The sequence below is a fragment of the Lolium perenne genome, chromosome 6, assembly GCF_019359855.2.
Source record: "Lolium perenne isolate Kyuss_39 chromosome 6, Kyuss_2.0, whole genome shotgun sequence".
Classification (NCBI taxonomy): domain Eukaryota; kingdom Viridiplantae; phylum Streptophyta; class Magnoliopsida; order Poales; family Poaceae; genus Lolium; species Lolium perenne.
Genome location: NC_067249.2, coordinates 227190347 through 227204077, shown reverse-complemented (window position 1 = coordinate 227204077; position 13731 = coordinate 227190347). Strand labels below are relative to the sequence as shown.

At 42.5% G+C, this 13731-nt stretch overlaps 1 protein-coding gene across 1 annotated transcript; it reads left to right on the top strand.

Annotated features, from left to right (window-relative positions):
* The first annotated feature begins 7025 nt into the window (after positions 1 to 7025).
* On the top strand, positions 7026 to 13525 carry LOC127305881 (MADS-box transcription factor 22). The gene is made up of 8 exons (XM_051336472.2): positions 7026 to 7396; positions 9473 to 9551; positions 10034 to 10095; positions 10192 to 10291; positions 10380 to 10421; positions 11635 to 11676; positions 11777 to 11931; positions 13171 to 13525. Exons 1-8 carry the CDS (start codon positions 7215 to 7217, stop codon positions 13193 to 13195), a joined length of 687 nt encoding a protein of 228 aa, XP_051192432.1. The 5' UTR covers positions 7026 to 7214; the 3' UTR covers positions 13196 to 13525.
* The last annotated feature ends 206 nt before the right edge of the window (positions 13526 to 13731 follow it).

Here is a 13731-nt window from a genome sequence, read left to right as displayed (position 1 = left end):
CAATTTCATAAAACATGTCCATGCTGATTTAAATAAATGCAATTTAATACTACCTTTGTCTATTAAAGGATGTCACAAGTTTGTCAAAATATAATTATATCTAAACACTATTTATTGTGTTGACAAATTTGAATTTAGACAAATCTCTGACATCTTTTTATGGACGCAAAAAGTATAATAATTTATTTGTTGTATGAGGTTCTTCTTTTCTATCGAGCAGATTTCCAATACTAAATAGGAAGAAGGGACAAGAGTAAAAGAGAACGTCTAAGCTTAAGGTCAATACACCCTACAAGTGACCCATAAAGGAGAAGGAATCCCACAAAGCCCATTAGTGCTAATCCATGGTGCATGAAGCCCACCCTCCTTCACGAATCAAGTGCATGGACCAATTAAGGCCATGCTTCCCTTGGTTTTCATTTATCCTCAAGGAAATTTTGGGATTTTTAATAGATCTTTTATCCCTTACTTTTCTCTCCCAAAAATGAGTACTGATGTCTGACTGAGAGCAGATATGTTGAGGGGCTCTCATTTCCCCCATCCCCTCTCTCTCCTCCTCCCCCTTGAGAGTCTCCTGCTTTGTCCCCCTGACTCTTCTCCCCCAACTTCGGCGGCTCTGGCGGTCGGAGTTGGTGGGGGAAAGAAGGCTAGCCTCCTCCTTCTATGTTTATCCGCAACTCTCAGTCTAGGTCTAGGTCTACGGTTAGGTTTAGGTTTAGCTCTAGATTGTTTGGTTTTCCCCTTGTGGAGTCTGGCATGATGTTGTTGAGGAGCTCTTCACCGGAGCTAGGGAGAGGTTCCTGGTGGTGGTGGGCGGTATGGTGGTTGGGTGCGGTGCTCCAGAGGTTCGAGATGAGAGCATCCTCCCACGACGCCTCCCTCTCCTCGTTAATATGGATCTCCAGGTTTGTTGGTGGGCGTGATCTGAGGAGGTGGAACTGCATCTCGTTTTCTTCACGTCCTACCATGGTGGTGAGGGGAGAGGAGGCGGTTGCATCTTAGCTAGCAGAACAATAGTCGGGGTGTGCTTGGGTTTAAGATATTGGGTTTAGGGTTTCACGGCAATAACATTGTTCACAGAGTTTGAAAATATTGCATGGATCTCATAGTCAGCTCAATGGTTGACCGCTGAGCGTTTTTTTCCTTCCTCTCTCAGCGCATTTGGCCGAACTGACGGTGAAAGCCCGCGACAAGATTCATTTACAACACCACCCCGCGCGCAGGTCAGATGAGGGGAGGAATATAGCAAGACTGTTCTCCGGATCCGTTGGACCGGAAAACCAACATGTGCTTGAATCGTTAGGAGGACATGGCACCCATAGCACATCAGAGTTTAAACTCAGGTTTAATCGTTTGGTATCTCATAAAAGTGAAATATTATTTCAGTGGGAGGTCCCATCGATAGCGAGGTGCCAGATCATCACTTTTTTGGACCTAGTCTCTGCATGTCTGCGTATTTATTATGCTTCGAAAAAAATTTATCGTGATTGGATCATGTCACTACTGACGAGTCTCCGTCAGAAAGATCGGGCGACCACGTATCAGAGCAATTCCAACAGTGTAGCCAGCTGTTGGCTATAGGCCAAGTGCCATGTCATCTATAGCCAACTTAGAGTCAACATATACAACAGTGAGCTATAAAAATGTAGTACTTTATCAATGTATGGTCCACCTTTCACTCTCACAAAGTGCCTAGGAGCACGTGCAAGAGCCAGCCCACTATTTTTCTCTCTCCTCCTCTCTTTCCTCCAACTAAGCAATAATATACTATTTTAATCCTTATAACTAGCTGACTAGAATTTATTATACTTGCTCTTAGACTGCCATTAGCCATCTCTCGATCTCTGTATTATACGTATGGGTTTTCTTCCTCTCATCATAAAGTTGATGTGGGCGCTAGCTGAACGCTGCCTCGTCGGCAACCAGCGGCGACTTCCCGTCACGGAGTTGACAGAGTGACAGGAACGGGTGTAGAAGTTGAGACGAGGTCGGCACGGGGCAAAGAAAGCACCCAATTCGCCGGCCGTCTGCTGTCCACTTGAGGCCTTGGTTGGTACTAGTGTTTCAGTAGAGATTAGTGAGGATAATACTCTAGAGTATTGGGAGTATTGGGTGAATCACTGCTGTCATCTAATCCCACAAAACCCCATCCCCAATTCACTAGGTAGGGATAGAGTATTAGGGATTGAAAAAATTACACTAAAATTTGGGAGAAAAGTTGGGATAAGTGGGCATTAAACTCTCCCATACTCTAGTACCAAACATGCATTGGGATAAGTGCGAATTTAAAGTTTGGAGCAGATTATCCCCGCTAATTCCCACTAAAACTATAGTACCAAACAAGAGCTGATGAGGTCGGCACGAAACGCTCCCAGGAACACGCCTGCGACCTCACGGTCTCCTCAAACTCCAAAGCCAGCCCCGTCTTTTTTTTTACACAGCAGCAGCAGGGTACGTGTACGTCCACTGGGCAGCACCGGGGATGCTCCGGGCATCCAGCGCTAGCCCCAGGGGGTGTCCAAAAGCCATTCCAGCATCTCATTTTTGGTCCGAAGAAAGGTCGACCCAGGAACAGGACTCCCCGGTGCGCTGCATCTCTACACGCACGCAGGCACGTAGGAGTAGGGTACGGTACGAGGGATCCCACTGTGCGGCCCGTGCATCGCCCTGCCCCTGGGGTCTCGAGCCGCTTTGCTGCGACCCCAAGATAGGATTGGACGGCTGGGCAGCTTTCCGTCCACTCTCCCATGCATGCGGACCCACGCCACGGCCGCATCCGCATCGCCGGCCGGCAATAATTGAACCAGCGTCCAAGCCGGCGCATGGAGATCGAGCAGAATCGCCGTAGGCTTTCGCCGTGCGCAGGCGTAGCCGTTTCCACTTGTGGATTTTGCGTCCATGGCGGCAGTCTCAACCGTAGGCTTTCGTGCCGCACAGGCCTAGCCGTTTCCACTTCGGGAGCTCCTGCCTCTGGCTCGCTTCCTCCCAACACGCATTCGCGTTTTCAGCGGCCACCTAGTGCTGACAACACCCCAATCCAATCCCTGCGTGCGTCCAGAGATCACGACACGGCATTTCTTGCTAAAACCAGGCCAAAGTAATTCGAGGAGCGAGCTGCTTTCACCACGATTCCCCTGCTGCCGCGTCATGTCCGACCGTACGGCCTCCCCGCCGTGCCAAAGCCAACAAAAGCTGCACGCGCGCGCGCCAGCGACAAGGGCTGGACTGTTGCGGCTTTGACTGCCCGCGACTTGAAAATCAAGCTAGTGGTTCGTCCAAGAGTTTTTACTACTCACACCGATCTAAATTAGTAATTAATTTAACTTTGTTTGGATACACATGTATCTAGAGCAAAAACACGCCCAAAGTATCTATATAAATGCGAGTCAATTAATTTGAATCGAAGGAAATATCACAACTTATATCGTATGTGCAGTTTACCTAGTGACACACATGTATTACCTCATCTTGCTACGGGGAATGATTTAGGTATCGACTGGCTCCGCTGCACACACATGTCATCGACGCCACGGTGGCCAATCGCGTGTTGATCTTGTAGAAAGCCCTCTATTGCAGGAGAGGTCCAGCGGTTAGAAGAACAAAACATATAAGAATCCCCAATACCGTAGGTGGGCTGCACTATCCGTCGTCGAAGGCGAGGGCAAAGACAACTTCAACACCTGATGTTGGTCCACGTGTAGGTACCTATTTGCCATTTGCTCTTATTTCTTCAGTTAACACTGCAATGTGCAATAATTGAATTTGTATTGCTCTGTTCCAGAACATGGTGAGGAGAAAATTTAGAGAAAAAGAAGATGACAATGAGAAGCTAGTGAGGAAGATAGGTCAAGTGGAGCGGGACCTAAGGCATAGAACAAGAGAATGCAGAAGAATCATAGGGAAGCAATGAGAAATAGAGATAGGAAGGAAATGTCTTGTAGTTGTACCTTGTGTATTGATGTAGGCATGTGTAGCTTTGCTCACCTAGGTTTTGTGTGATCTAGGACACTAAATTTGTATTGTCGCATGAACTTGGTGTTGGAAATATATGAGATTACTTTAGAACACTTGCTCGCAGTTTCACTGAATATGGAATAAGTAGCATTCAATACAAATCCACCAAAAAACCTAGAATAATATGTACAAGCATATTTTTAGTTATTACTATTAAATCTGGAATGACAATACTCCTCGGTTACATATTTTTGTCATAAATTTGGATATATGTAGACATATTTTGTGAATAGATACATTCAAATCTGCGACAAAAGTAATGGAACAGATGAAGTACTTATTGTTAATAAAGACTATATATTTGAGCAAAACGTATAAATGTCATGAGTTGGTGGTGCATTCTGATTAAGAGGGGCCTCTTAGGAATGATTTCGGCATTTAATCTAGGATACCAATAGCTCTTATGTGTTGTTCATCATCACCAAGCAGCAAGTGATGAGCACTGCCAGGACCTATATATGTTATGCTTTCGCAACTAATTGCTCATTTGGTTGATGAAAAAAGCAATGTTAGTTGAGTAAAGCTTATAATATCCTATCTAAAATTTTATATTCTCCCCTGGGATATTACCATGCTACATTGTATTGTAACAGATAGTTTGCATTGCCATCGGTCGGTAAAATAAGTACATGCTTACCTTGAGTATTAGAAATATCCCCTCTATGATTTTCTTCCTCTGCCACCAGCAGGTACTTCATGAGGAACATGTGCACTTGCAATAGTAGAAGTTTCTACAATTCCTTTTTTTTTAGCTATTTCCTCTACCTCTAATTTTGGTTCCTTGGAGTGTTATTGCACTTGCTCGTGCTGATACCCTTGGTGCATTTGTCTTCCTCTCCATCTCCCTCTCAAAATTTCTCTTGTTGAAGTAAATGTGACTCGAACTGACTCTTGATTGTGGAATGCTTTCTCTAGTTGTTGCGACAAAAAAATAATTTTATAGCAAAGGGCCAGGCATCCTATTGATTGGCACATTCTCTGCTTCCTGCAACAATATTGACTATCATTGAAATTATCTGCACACATTTTTCGCATCTAGAATTAATTTAGACAAGCCCTATAATGTGGGCTGCCCATTGGAGGCCAATCGTTGGCGAGAGCAGGTTCTAGAAACATTTCGGTGACTACGGGAAATATCGAGCATCAAAGAATTGAATCTAACAGCGGTGAACGCCAAATCGCTATGAGAAGCCGTAGGTGGTTAAATTATATTGATACTTAATTTGTGGGATCAAGATCTAGTTTCGGATAATGTGAGATGATGTGTTACACACCATCAGTAGATGAAGAATCAACACAATTGTAAGGAACAACATTCCACTTGCAGCAATTTTTTTGCAAAATGGGAAAAGTACCTTAAGAATTGATGAAATGTCTATTTTTTCACCCTCCCCAACGATACCCAAGTGCATGTTTTCCAAGATATGGTGCTAAAGTGCACATACTTGCAATATGTGGTACTCCATCCGTTTTTGTATATAAGACCACAAACTCATATTTCAGGTAGCACCGAGGAAACAAAGACAACTAATAAATAACACAATTAACTACTCCCTTTACAATTAACTCAGATTTAGTATAAAGTTGTACTAAATCTGAGTCAATTAAAATGGATCGAAGGGAGTAGTATATGAAAATGCTCTTGTGTTCCGGTTAATTCAGTGTGTTGCATGTGGTCTCTTGTTCTCTATGACTGCTTGCAACATTCACGTTAATGAAATCTGATTATTTTTTTGTCGATTACTGTTAGTATACATATAAACATGTATTTTTGATAATTGCCTTGAATTAGGAAGTACTAAAAATGTATACGTCTCTTCTTGGAAGGAGCGTGTCTGTGTAGATGATGTGGACGTTCGCCTGGGATTAAGATAGCGTATCCTGTTGGTAGAAAGAAACGATTCCCTTTACCACTTCCAGCCGCGCCCGGTGGGAGCGAGAAGGATCGATGTGGTCCTCCGTCGATCTTTTGAGGAGCAGATAACCACTGAAGTGCTGATCCTTGTAAGTACGTAGTCCAGCTGGTTAAATATGCCAATATATGCCTGTCGGTTTGCACTTTGTGTCACTAACAGGCTTAACGACTGATTACCTCATGTTCCATATACTTGATTGGATCCTGCCATAGCTCCCTTGCTGCTTATCATATTGCTGGGTGCTTTAGCGGCAGAGCGTTAGCGCTGGTTGGTTTTGTGCAACTTTGTCAAATCAGTAGAAAAATGTTGATGGATCCAATATGTCCCTATGATTTGTTTTTCCTGGTCAACTGACGAGTCTAGCCAGGAGATGCGAAAGAGTGAGGCCGGCGGATGAATCCCCAGCTCACTCTTCATCAAGAAGGCGCAGCGTATCAATGGAGAAGAGCGCCGGCGCCCCAGAAACTAAACCAGAGCGAAGCAAATCTCCGCAAAAGAAAGAAGGGGGGAAACGAACCGAAAACAGGGATCCGTAGGAGCAGCAGAAGGCAGCATAGATGGATACACGGAGGTAGGGCGGCGCACAGAGTGGTGGCCGGAACAGCGAATCCGGGCGTCTGCAGTGCTCCATCTTCGTACCCGGCGCCGTGCTGCCCATGCACCGACTGACTGGCACCACGCCAGCACGCAGCACGCAGCACCAAGAGAGGAGAGAATCAATGCCAGGGACGGCAACCCCCTACGACTTCACTAGCCGCGTAGCTAGCTCTATCCTTTCCTTTTCTTCCTCCCCCGTCCGCCTTTCCAGCAGAACCAGCACGAAGGCCGCCTGCTACAGTCAGTACTGTTCTGGTCCGGCCACCCTTTCCATTTCCGGCACGCTCCCCCCATGCATCCACGCTCTCCTACTACTCCCCGCTAGCTAGGCCTCATCTTCCTCTGCGCCGTGTCGCATGCATAAACAATGACTGGGCCGCCCGTGGCCCGGTGATCGCTCCATTTGTTTACGCTAATCAAGGGGTCGCTTTGCGTGGGCTCCCTCGCTCAGGGCTCGGGTTTCATTAGTAGTAGTTTGCCAATACTAGGAGCAAGTCTCGACTCCTCCACCTCCACCTCCACCTCCACTCCACCCTCCCCCCTTTCCTCTCCCCTCCTCTCCTTTCGCATCCCCAACCGCACCACTGTGCCTCTCCGACCCCGGCCGGCCGACGCGCGCTACGCCTCTCGGCGTGGGGACTGGGGAGGGAGGAGGAGATCGATCGATCGGTCGGCTCGGAGGCGGCGATGGCGAGGGAGAGGCGCGAGATCAAGCGGATAGAGAGCGCGGCGGCGCGCCAGGTCACCTTCTCCAAGCGCCGCAGGGGCCTCTTCAAGAAGGCCGAGGAGCTCTCCGTCCTATGCGACGCCGACGTCGCGCTCATCGTCTTCTCGTCCACAGGGAAGCTCTCCCAGTTCGCAAGCTCCAGGTATGCCCCTCCCTCCCGCCCCCCTTCCCGTCTCTCCGCGTTTCCTTCTTCGGCTAGATCTAGCCGTTTCTCCTCTCCCCCTCTCCTTCCCGGCCGCAGGAAGATCCGGCTGTGTTTGTTTTAGGGTTCTTTCACGCCGCGCCTTCTCGCGAGCCGCCGCGGGTCGGTTTCCTGCGCCTCTCCGCGTCGCGCTGGAGATCACGCGACGTGCTAGCGAGACGCGGATCGCGTCGCCTAGCGCTGCATCTACTGGATTTTTTATGGTTGCGTTCGCCTAGCTAGCACTGACGGAATGGGGATTTTATTTTGTTTACTGTAGCGTCTGCCTCTGTACTTGGTTGCTCATCTTTCCCCCCTCAGTTTTCCGGTGTGTGTATCTTACGTGAGCGCGCCTTTGCTGTTATTTGCTGTGTATCTTCGTCTCGGCGCGTGTGTTTCCGGGTGAAGAGCATCTCCCTCTTCGTCTACTCCGGTGACGGTAAAGCTGTACGGCCGGACTTGTGATTTCATGTGCCGGTGCGTACGTCGCATTGCCCGCAGATCGATCGGTTCTAACGATGACTTCGTGCTCTGTGCTCCCCAGTTTTTTTGTTTTTATTTCTAGTGTATCGAATAAGATATTCTTTCTACCCTCTCTTCCACGCGCTGTTCGTCTTCTGTTTTTTCCCCCTTAAGCCTTAACTCGAGTGTCAAGGCTTCCCCAAAGCAAGCGTGTATTTGTGGTCCTTGGACCGTTTTGCTCATGTCCTCCGCTTGTCTTGTCTTGTTCATGTTTCCTTCGCTGCTTTCCAGTGCGGCTAGCTGTTGGGGGATACTTTGTCCTAGTTAGCTAGATACTAGTAGTATTATACTAGTAAAACATCTTTTGCTCCCACAATGTTTGTTTATGCGATTTCTCATGTAACTAAGCCTGCACAGCTCTTTTTTTTTTTGAACAAATGCACAGGTCTTTTAACTTATGTGCTGGACTTAAATGCCATTGGCCGAGAACGATTGGGTGCAAATGAACCCAATGATTTTTTTTTGCAAAATCTTCATTAAATTAGTGCTGTGTTTGACTTTTAGTGAGAGACTGTACCATAAGCAATAGTGATGAACACAATAACAATGTGCTCTACCGTATGTACTCAAGGGATTTATGAAAGACAGAATTGTCTTAATTGTGATGTATATACTGACAATGAAAAGTTTTCTCTCTATGCAAAATCTTGTTTCAGCTTTGTTATTTTGTTGCATGCATGTGGTTGTATATTATTCCAAGATGTTCTAAATTTGTATTAGTTCATAGATAGTATAGTGCTTATGAGCTCAACTTCTTTTCCTTGAAACTGTAATCTTCCAGTTAAGCAATGGCAATGTTTTTAGGAGTCACAGGTGCTCTAAATTCTAAAAATGCATTTTACGGTAGAGCACATTGTTATTCAACCATATAATTTCCTCCACAATACATTTTATTTACTGAAATTCTAAAAACGTCGAGCTGAGTGGTTCGTGCTGCGCCGAGCATTTTGTTTGTGCTATACAGTTAATAGGAACTGCCTAGAAAACAAACAAAATAATGCCTGAAAAAGTTAATGGGGGAATGTTGACTCAGTTATGATGCTTTCCTTGATTCCTTGTAAGCTTGTAGGATTCAAACCATTCCAACTTTTTATCTGGTTAAAAAGAGTCACCTCTTCCCTTTAATGAAGAAATATCTGCTTGAGCTTTTTCTTCTGCTTGTTTTGTTCAATCTAGCACTAAAGGATATCACCTTATATATGTTCTGTTATTAGTTATGAACTAGTGTTTTATTTGATTCTTTATTAACATCAGACCTCACTCTATAACCTAACAGTGGAAACTTGTTCATGATTGCTAGTTATTGCATATTTCGATTGCATTGTTTTCATTGTGTGCAATATCAGTCTTTGGTAACTATTTGTGATGGTCACTGTACTAAGAAATGTCAAAATGCTTGCATGTCTGCCTCTATATAATTATTAACATGAGTGTGACACTGATGTTTTAGCAATTTCTCTTTTGTTGATTGGTTATAGGTTGCTATGGTACTGATATTTGCTTTTCCTTGGACAGTATGAATGAGATCATCGACAAGTACAGCACCCATTCTAAGAACCTGGGGAAAGCAGACCAGCCTTCTCTTGACTTGAATGTAATAATCACTTTATTTCCCTCAGTTATCCTAGCTAGTGAAGTACTATGTTTATACCATCCCAATACTTAGGAATCTAAATAAGTAATATTATGATATAGCCCTGGATAGAAGATCTTGGGTTCAAGGCCTAGTCTAGCACACCCTCGTATAAATTGATTATTTTCCATCAAATACCGCTAAAGTGGAATTTTTCTTGGATCCTTTAAGAAGTTCTGAAGAGTAACTGAAAGTTGAAACAACGGTTTCTAGACTCCACATATGAGATTCTCTAATAATTATGGGCTTGGTAATATGATTCTCCATTTTATGTGCTATTGGTAATATGCGTGTGAAAGTTTTTTTCTGAATCCATCAAGAGTAATCGTTGTGTATAGTTGCTATTTGGTTATTAGTTATATTTGTTAATGAAATTGATCCTATAGCATGCTGATTGATTTCTGTTTTCATGGTTACATTAACATACTTCTTTTTCGTTTCAGTTAGAACATAGTAAGTATGCAAATCTGAACGATCAGCTTGCGGAAGCTAGTCTCCGACTTAGGTTATGTTCTATCCTATTATGATTTTACATGATCCATACTGTTTTTTTTTGTTGCATGTCAATATATAGTACTGATGGTTCTTGTCCAACTGATAGACAGATGAGAGGCGAGGGGCTTGAGGGGTTGACTGTTGATGAACTCCAGCAGTTGGAGAAGAACCTTGAAACTGGTCTGCACAGGGTGCTTCAGACGAAAGTATGCTGACTGAACATGATATTTTCACAGATCCCTTCTAGTCAGTGACACAATGAGCAACTGTTTAATGGGCTGTTCGCTTTTGCAGGATCAACAATTCTTGGAGCAGATCAATGAATTGCAACGAAAGGTACAACTTGTTGCAAGATCAATTTTTATAGTCATTATAGTAGGCGAACAACCATTGATTTATTTATGAAAAAAAGAACCTTGTGCTTTTGTATTGGTATCATCTACACATGCTCATCATGTTTGGGAAACCAAATGCTACATTAATCTTCTTCTACTCCCTCTGTCCCAAAATAAGCTGCTCAAGTTTTTCTAGATACAGATGTACCTACACACTAAAAATATGTTTAGGTACAATCATATCTCGACAAATTTGAGCAGCTTATTTTGGAAAGGAGGGAGTACATTCAACAGTAGTGGAGAGCCTCCTACTGTATTATTAAGATCACAAGACTGCAGAAAGCTTTACTAAAATCTGTACAGAAACTAATGGTCTAAAGCACTATGAGGAAACTACCTTTAGAATAGGAAATTCCTGTTTACAGAACTAAGAGAGGTTAATGATCCAGGCTGAAAGTAGACCCTTATGCTTCTGATGTTACATTAATTTGCTATGGCCTGTTTACATTCACTGATTCATTATTAATAAAACAGTGTGTAAATAGTTAGTGTAGTTTCCACAAATAAAAAAAATATTATACTATGTGTTATTTTGGTTGGACAGTAGGACTGGAATACTTGCAACTTATTTCGATACATGTATATTAAATTAGAATATAGATATATGTTCATGAAAATCCTGAATGCTTGTGCCCTATACTTTCAGAAGATGTAGGAAATATAATACATAGCGTGAGCGCTTAAATAAGAGAGAGGATAATACAAGATTTACTATTGGCATGTGGACTTTGTTTTTAGCATTATGCTTCCAGTAGCTAGGCAAGAAAATATTGTTTCCTGTATTCTCTCGTGTGTAAATGGATAAGTATTCATATCATCATTGTTATCCAATACATTACCTATGTACATCTAACATTTTGGAAGTATTTTTAGTTTGTACATATGGTATCAGTTTACCAGATCATACTGTTAGTTTAACTTTGCTATCCCTTTTCACATTATAATCTTATACTACCTCTGTCCAGAATAGGTTGTCTTGGATTTGTTCAAGTAGACACTATTTAGTGTATAGATACATCCAAATTTAGACAAATCTAAAGGCATCCTTTTATCGACGGAGGGGGTATATTTTGACTGGTTTGAAGTTTACTTGCCAGTTGAGATATAAGATATAAAACTAATATACTTGTTGTGCCACTTGCATAATTTACCAGAGCTCACAGCTGGCAGAGGAGAACATGCAACTGAGGAACCAAGTATGAAGTGAACCTTATTTGGGTAGCATCTATTTTGTTGTTTCTCAGTCCAGTCCAACTGAATACGTATTTCTATTTCCAATCTTATTTCTGGATGTAGGTATCCCAGATACCAATAGCTGGCAAGCCAGTAGTTGCTGATACCGAAAATGTTATTGCTGAGGATGGGCAGTCCTCTGAATCTGTCATGACGGCGTTGCACTCGGGAAGCTCACAGGATAACGATGATGGTTCAGATGTATCCCTGAAATTGGGGTGAGTTTTTCAGTGCTCTGTTGTTTCCATGTACTTGTCAAATCTTGAGGAATGACCATGCATGCAAAAAAAAAAAACTTGATGAATGTAGATTCACATAGTTTGGTTGTTTAGTCACTTCATATCTATAAGTTGACAACGGTATAGATAGGGTTTGAGGTTGTCTGATTTATATGGATGTGGATACGATCATATAAGCCAGAATCTGTTGATAAATCCTTTAAACTCAATTAAATAAATACCTAATCAATTTTAGGCTATCCTTCAATATTTACTACTTCTAGGTTGGATTCCTTTGTCATGCATATGACCATGCCTTCTCTCATATGTGTCTTGGACATTGGATCACCTAAATTGGCTTAGTTTTGGATCCATAACTGTACACGCTTCATATAATATTTTATGGGAGACTGCAGCCTCCCAACTCTTTACTTTCTTGTACTAGGACTTAAGCCTGGACCACACAATATATATATTTTTAAATGGAGGCAAACGCTTTGCCCAATCTATTTATTAAATAGTTTAAGTGTTTAACCACACAATATTTAGGTTAACCCCTAGTAATTTAGCGCTAATGCATTTGTGACAGTTGGATTTGAGAGAAAAAGAATAATATTTATTGGGATTTGAATTTAACTTGGGTTAGTTGGCATCCTTGTTAAGTTGGAAGTTGGAACTATTCAAATTGCATTCTCATAAAATGGACATGATTTTGCAATCTGATTAAAAATAAATTGTATTTTTAATTGTCTAGTAACTCTTGGCATCCTGCAATTTGCTATCTAATTGGTCATTTTGATTATTTTAGCTGGTCAAGCTAGGACTTGAATCTCATGACATATCTCTCTATTTCTTGTATTTCTCAAGTTAGAGAAATGTAGCCATATTTAGCTAGTGGAATAACCATGTGTTGCAAAATTTGGAATACTGCTAAAATTAATTTTGCTTGTAATAAATCAATACTGTTACATCGATCAATTTGAGGATGGCCATATATCAACTGGAGGATGGCAACTTAAAATGAAGGGTACTATTAAAACTAGTTAAATTAGCTAGAATCGATTCAATAGTGCTGAAAGGTAGACTTATGCAAATTAGCTTAAACTTTTGTGGTGCACAGTACTACTACCCGCAGTTTCTTTCTTTGTGACTTCTACCAATCTGCCTATACCTTTACTACTTTATGAAATGTAACATTTTGCGCATTTTACATTGATGAGTTGCCACAACTTCTTGCAGATTACCCTGCAGTGCGTGGAAGTAACTATATAAAACCGTCACTTCAGATCTTTATGGAACTGCCCACATCAGTGGAGAAGCTCTTGTGTAATCGACAAACGTACCCGAGCTGCAATAATCTTGCAGCTGAAGCGAGATCAGTTAACCTGATTTATCATCCTTGTGGCTGCATGACGTGATGTTCCCGTTTTTACTGTTTACTAGGATGTTAACTAAACTTTTAGATCGATCTGATGTCCATCTTATCCCCGTTGGCACTATTTGTTCATGGTATCCATGTACCTTAACTGTCAGTATATCTTAAACTTATGGTCTATATTTGCATTTGCAATGTTAACTAAAATTATGGTCTAAAGAGCGCTTGCAATGTGATTGACACATTTGCAATGTTTCTTTGCAGTCTTAGTTATTCACTAGGAATCATTGGCACGACAACATGTTGTGCCCGTAGAATAACCAATTAATAAAAAAGGTAACACTTTTTCTTGAATAGAAGATGAAACAGATGATGATGTATTTCGTTTGTCGAAGTTGATGAGGAAAAAGGTAATAGCTTTCTCG

Coding starts and splice junctions, on each gene's coding strand:
- LOC127305881 (XM_051336472.2), top strand. CDS start 7,215: ATGGCGAGGGAGAGGCGCGAGATCAAGCGGATAGAGAGCGCGGCGGCG. Junction 9,552..10,033: donor AGCCTTCTCTTGACTTGAAT/GTAATAATCACT, acceptor TTTTCGTTTCAG/TTAGAACATAGTAAGTATGC. Junction 10,096..10,191: donor GAAGCTAGTCTCCGACTTAG/GTTATGTTCTAT, acceptor TCCAACTGATAG/ACAGATGAGAGGCGAGGGGC.